General features: G+C 40.9%; 1 protein-coding gene across 1 annotated transcript; it reads right to left on the bottom strand.

Moving 5' to 3' along the window:
* Positions 1 to 208: 208 nt before the first annotated feature.
* LOC117411932 (protein sprouty homolog 3-like) lies at positions 209 to 5,752 on the bottom strand. The gene is made up of 2 exons (XM_034019801.3): positions 5,170 to 5,752; positions 209 to 1,269 (listed from the first exon to the last, which is right to left on the bottom strand). Exon 2 carries the CDS (start codon positions 1,196 to 1,198, stop codon positions 353 to 355), a length of 846 nt encoding a protein of 281 aa, XP_033875692.1. The 5' UTR covers positions 1,199 to 1,269; positions 5,170 to 5,752; the 3' UTR covers positions 209 to 352.
* Between the last annotated feature and the right edge of the window lie 618 nt (positions 5,753 to 6,370).

Raw genomic sequence — 6,370 nt, 5'->3', positions numbered from 1 at the left:
TAAACTCCATATGGACAAATGAACACCCACCCCACTGTGTCTGGAGGCACCAACATCCAGTATGACCTGAGCTCATGAGATCTTCATTCTTCCAACCACACTGCTACTCAAAGTTATCTGTATACATACCCTGTATGCTACAAGCAGATATCCTTTGGGTTTTTTTTCCTTGTAATTATATAACGTGCAAATTCCCCCCCCCCCCCCCCCCCCAAAAAAGGCAACGTTATACGGTATTTTTATAAGTTACCGGTCTGTTTTTTTATATTATTGTTTTAAAGTTTTTGTTTGGTTAGACTAATATGACCCTATGGTTTGGGAATCCTTTGTCTTTCAGTGCCACATTTGGAGGTCATACAGGCTTCTGCAGAGTTTTTGGGAAGGGTGTTGGGCCTGAGGAGGAGGAGATCTTCCGACAAACCGTGTTGGTGTTGCTGCAGCGGCAGCCAGGCCTCTTAGCCCGGTCGTAGCTTCTTTGGCAGAGCTTGAGGCAGCCCTTAGCAGGGAGGTAACAGCAAAGACAGGGCAAAAAGACAGAGAGGAGGCCCATGGTTGTCCAACGGGAGCAAGCCTGGCCCTGGCTGCAAGAACAGGGCTGGTCGGCACAGTTGTCTTCATCGTCGCTGGAACAGTGGTAGAAGATTCCCTTAACGCAGCAGAGACAGGTGCCATACTCCACAGCATTCTCCAGGGAGCAGAGACACCTTTGTCCACAGAGCCAGCAGGATGGAAGGGTTCTAGGGGTGCTGCACTCCTCACACTTGCATTTCCCACAGAGCTCACAGATAAAGAGGTGCCGGCTAAGGTCTGGACTGTCCACCACACCTTTCACCAGATCTTCTGGCTTTATTTCACCCTTGGGCTGAATCCGGATAATGACAGGGCCAGAATGAGAAGGGGTAAGGCCAGCCAGCAATCTCTGTTCGGACGCTGTGCTGCTCCAGGAAACTGAACTAACTGTGCTGGATGGGGTTTGGTGGCTGTGATGAGGATGGTGGTGATGGCTTTGGCTACGGTGGAGATCTTGCCGTTCCTGGGTCCACTCAATTTTCTGATGCTGCTGAGAGATGGACGGGTTGGACTGGGTAGTGGATGTTATGGGCCGGTCCACATAGTTATTATGGGCCCTGATGGAGCGGATCTGGTCGATGGAAAGAACCTGCACCTGCTGCAGGTCTACCAGGTCTGGCTCCATCATCAGTCAGCTGTTGAGTTTCCTTGAGCTGTGCTGGTCACTCAGGATCTGGTATCAGGGTACATCTGAGAAACCTAGACAGAGAAAGAGTGAGGAATGGTCAAACACTAGGCACCACCTTTGTCTAAAATACAAGCAGCCATTCAATAGAACAGATAACATTTTTTAGAGATTCATCCAAGTTGTACAGCCAAGTTTTCACACTCCATATGGAAGCAACTTGATTGTGCATGGTGAGAAGTAAAAATAGCAGACAACCTGGAAAACAATCATGAACAGGAAACATATGAGCTGTTTGAACTGATCGCTTGGAAGTAAAACACAGGTAGCCACAGCAAGTCCAAACCTACATCTATAAGTTGTTTGAAGCAGCACTTCCAAGTTGTTTAGGAATAACGAACATTAATGAAGAACCATGAGAAATCAACTCCCAGAAATAAGAATCTTGGCTTTACACATGTTTTTTTAATTCACTACTTTGTTTCATTCCCTAATGCCGAGGACGTTTCCTTTCCAGAAGCCTTGTTTCCCAGTTAAGACAGGGGAGTGTAGGAATGTATGCAGGGTGATTGCTAGAGCATGCATATTTTTTTTTTTGTTTTGTTTTTTTTGGTGGGGAAATGATGCTTTACCTAGGGAGAATTTGGCTAAGGCACTTGGGTCAATTACCCTGGCCCTTGTTCATCAAGCACTGTGGGATCTTGAACATCTGTATAGCAGACATGATCTGGGTTTTGCATCTTGTCTGAAGCAAATCCAAATGATCCTGCTACAGCATACTGGGCTCTGTTCCCTGTCCACCAACACACAAAAGGGCAAAAACAGGACTTGACATTTTTATCCATAATATTTATATACATCTGCACTTTGATTTACAAATTGCTTCTTTTAATTTTTATACCAGAGGTGTTTATGGTAGGTCTGAATTGATGTTACCCAAATGCAACTGCATGTACATTTTATCTGATGTTGTTCCAGTCTTGTATGTATGTGGAACTTCAATTATTATTACTGGTACTCGGCCATTATAAAAAAAAAAAGGCTTGTCATAGTACTGCTGCAGCCCAGTCCAATCTCTCTGCCCAGTGGTCACTTTGCTCGCTATAGTGATTCTTCGCTGCTAACATTGCTACCATGAATGCCCTTGATGTGATGTTTTATGCAAAGAAATCCAAATCATGTGCTGGTTTGCTAAGCAAATACATTTTGATATGAATCCTTATTAAAAAATCATGTTCAGGCTCAGCCCTAGCCAGTGAGTAAAGAGTAAGAAGTATTGTCAGTTGAATCCAATGTCTCGTTTAGGCGGATTGCACATGTCACATGGTAATGAAACATCTCGCCTTAGTTGATAGCTATCTCTATTCTGCGTTGTAAGCAAGCAGCTTAATATTCTATAGTGCTTGCTTTGAAGAGAGGTTGATATGGGCAATACAAAATTCCTGGGTTATTATGATCTAGCGTCATTCTCTTAAATAAAACCGGTGCCCTAGTCTCCATTAACACTGGGGTGACTGAAAACTGAGCCTCCAAATCCTGCAGAGTGAAGCAGAGACCAAGCACTAAATAACCACAATATGTTCATCCTGTTTCTAAATGTACTTCAGTGGTATTTCAATAAACAAAAGCCCTTGCAGCTAAGGAAGACTACAGGAAACGTGCAGAACATTACAACGGTATTTCTGTTGTCAGTGTATAAAAAAAAAATTTTAAAAATGAAGTTCTGCAAAAGTTGAAATATTTACATACTTCAAACCTGGCTAGGCAATGTGGCTTTTACATTCTGTTCTATGGGAAAACAACATATCTGTGAGCTGAGAACTGAAAATGTCCGCAATAGAGAACCTAGATCATTTACTAGGGATTTGCTTGAGTAATTACCTTGTAGAAATCCTTGGCTCTGTAATTGTATCTGTTTAGGTTACAGGATGTGTACAGCGCATTATTCATAACAACCAGAGCGTCTTTTTGGCTTGTGAAACATAAAACCAAGCATTGCGAAAAAATAAATAAAACAAACATTACTTTGTTATTGTTGGAAAATGGAATATGACCAGGTAATCCCTTCACCCAAATACACTGTCCATATATTTTTTGCATGCAAGAATGCTGGAGCGACTAATCCAGGACATGGATCACTGTCTGAATCAACACCCTGCTTTGTCTATGCCAAACAAGTCATTCTTTTCTTGAATTTTTGGAATATGTCATTAAACAGGATGATTTAATGTAGGGTATTGCATAGCCTGAATAGACTCAGACAGGATGCCAACAACCTTTTTAGTTATTAATATGTTTTCCAGGCTATACTCTCAGTGTTCTTTTTAATGTTTAATCAATACTATTCAGTCCATGTTTTATATTTAATTTATGTATAGGGCTGGTGGCTGTGTTTGTTTTTTCTACCGTAAGTTAAACATGCTCATCTGGTTATTTTAATTGATGTCCTTTTGTGTTTGTTGCAGTAGAAGCTCTTAAGAGGCTTTGTGAAAAATCAAAATGCTACTCGAAAGTATTAGAGTACTGATGCTGAGATACAAGCACCCAGACGTTTCAGAGAGGAACGTGCCTTTCTCCATGAAGTCCTGGGTTTGATAATGGCTCAGATCACAAGTGCAACGAGTTGCGTGGTCTCAGTATAATTTCTGATTCTAATTCCAAAATAAGAAAAAGATGCTTTATAGTTGCAAAATAATAAATAATTGATTGCTTTTAATTAAGTTTTATTAATTGTACAACATTAATAGGTGGTTTCCTTCTCAAGTAAATATTTTATATATATATATTTTTTTGTATTTGCATCAATAGTAAAGCCGCTACAATGGCAATTTCTGAAAGGACTAACTTGCTGTCAGTTTATCTAAATAAAAAAAAAAAAACCAGTGTCACAGAATTGATATTTCCCCACTGTGGTTACTCAGTGTCATTTAAGAGGTGTTTTAGACACAGCTGTGAGTTAGTTAATGTCAGCAGGGAGTTTTGCTGGCTGCTATGTTTATTTCTCCACTTTTCTGGTGGAAGGACGAGACACTAACCTATCAGACACAGGGACCCAGGGACCTGCTCCCGGCCCTGCTGGTAAAAAGGGGGATTGAATGACAATAAATTGTTTGAGATTCCGGATGTGCTGAATCCGATCCCCCAGGATGCACTGAAATAGATATTGCAGACAAGGGAGAAAAAGTCCAAGTGTGAGCCACATTAACAAAGCAGCACTGGGGGAGAAAGCAACAGCCATCCCAGGGAAATGGCAGGCTCCCTGAATCACTCAAGCTTTAAAGCAGAAGGAGGGTGGCGGACACATTCCCTATACACACTGATAATAGGGTTGCAGCTTTAAAAGTCACTTTGCACATGTACAATCTTTGAGCTACATTGAAGTTCATTCTAATCAGCCTGAAAGGGGGGGGGGGGGGGAATCACACCCTTAATATTTTACATACTTTTAAATGTAATATTATTAAGTTCGTACATATTCATATAGTAAAATTATGTTTCTTTCATATATATATTGATATCTGTTTCTCTGCCAGATGATATTTTTTAAACACTTTTCTGTTTCAAGTAATTTTATTATTATTATTATTATTATTATTATTATTATTATTATTATTATTATTATTATTATGTACTTTTAATAAATCAAAAAAATTTAAATTACTTTTCTGATATAATTCTGAATAAACCAGGGGGGTACGTAGGCATACTTTATAAATTACATAGTTCTATGCATGTTGCAAAGCTAATGAACATTTACCATACTGTAAAATATATATTATATATGTATATCTTTAACTGCTTGCACTTTCCAAAGATTTCTGTACTGTAGCTGTTTCCATCATGTATCTTCCCATTGTAATGGTACAGACTATTTGCCTAGTTTTACTAACTTTTTTTGTATTGCTGTGCTCCCCCAGCACAGTTAAGATGCCCATAGTGCTGGGGTGCCTGTTCTGACAATGCAGGTCCCTTACCTCTGTAACAATGTAGATCCATACTGGCGAGAGTTCACTTAGCAGACAGAGAAATCCCCCTAGTCAACCTTGAATGTTCTTATCCTTTTCAAAGCACCCAGACAGTCCAATCAATACAAACCCAGAATCTTCTGCAAACATCTCAAAAACAACCACAAAAAAAAGAAAAATCTTAACAAAATCCTGGTACTTTTTTCCTCCAAATCCTGAAAGAAATAGTCCCTTTGTTGGTAAACAACACTGATGTTTTCCCTCAAAAATAGTTTAAAGGCTGGATGCTATCTCTCTGTTCCTCTCTCTGTTCAGCTGCTTGTGTATATATTCTTATTCTTAAAGGTCTGTTTAAAGTCTGCCAGTGAGTGTGGGATGTGCTTATGTGTGTGTGAGTGTGTGTGTGTGTGTGTGTCTGTGTGTGTGTGTGTGTGTGTGAGGGAGCGAGAGGGTGAGTGATCGGGAGGGGATGTAGGATGTGAATGGTGAGGAGGTGGGGACTGGCTTTGGGTTATAAATTTGCTAGAGATAGTTAATGGCTAAGTGGCGTCATCAAGCCGAAACTGAATAGCCCATTTGCACTCCCAGAGGCTGCTCTTCATCCGGCCCCAGAGCACAGTCTGCAGAGAGAGAGAGAGAGAGAGAGAGAGAGAGAGAGAGAGAGAGAGAGCGAGAGAGAGAGAGAGAGAGAGAGAGAGAGAGAGAGAGAGAGAGAGAGAGAGAGAGAGAGAGAGAGAGAGAAGGGGGTCTGATAAAAGCAGAGGAAATAAAAGGGAGTGGGAAAGAAAGGCAGGAGAGGGAGAGGGAGTAGAGAGGGAAAGTGAGGGAGGTAGGGGAGGGAAAGGGCAGGGCAAAAGAGACAGCAACAGTGAGGGCTAAGGCAGAAAGAGGGTTAGAAAAAATAGGGGGGGAGAGCGAGAGAGAGAGGGTAGATCGAAGGGAAGGAAAAATAATGAGGTAGAGAAGTGTGAGAGATGAGGGAGGGGAAGAAAAAGTGGGAGGGAATGTGAGTATGTGACAAGTGGTTAGAGTGAACAACTAGGGACATCTACAAACATGTGTTTTGATATTCTTTATCCACATGTTCCGAGTTACTTATCAACTGTGCCTTTTAAACATGCCTCAAGCTTCTTTCAAAATAAAAGTCGCTCATAACCATATTTCTTTTTTTTCTGCTTCAACAATAAAAGTAATTGAGAAGGACTTTTAT

Source organism: Acipenser ruthenus, chromosome 16 (assembly GCF_902713425.1).
Source record: "Acipenser ruthenus chromosome 16, fAciRut3.2 maternal haplotype, whole genome shotgun sequence".
NCBI lineage: Eukaryota > Metazoa > Chordata > Actinopteri > Acipenseriformes > Acipenseridae > Acipenser > Acipenser ruthenus.
Note: the sequence above shows the minus strand (reverse complement) of the source record. Positions and strands in the feature narration are given on the sequence as shown.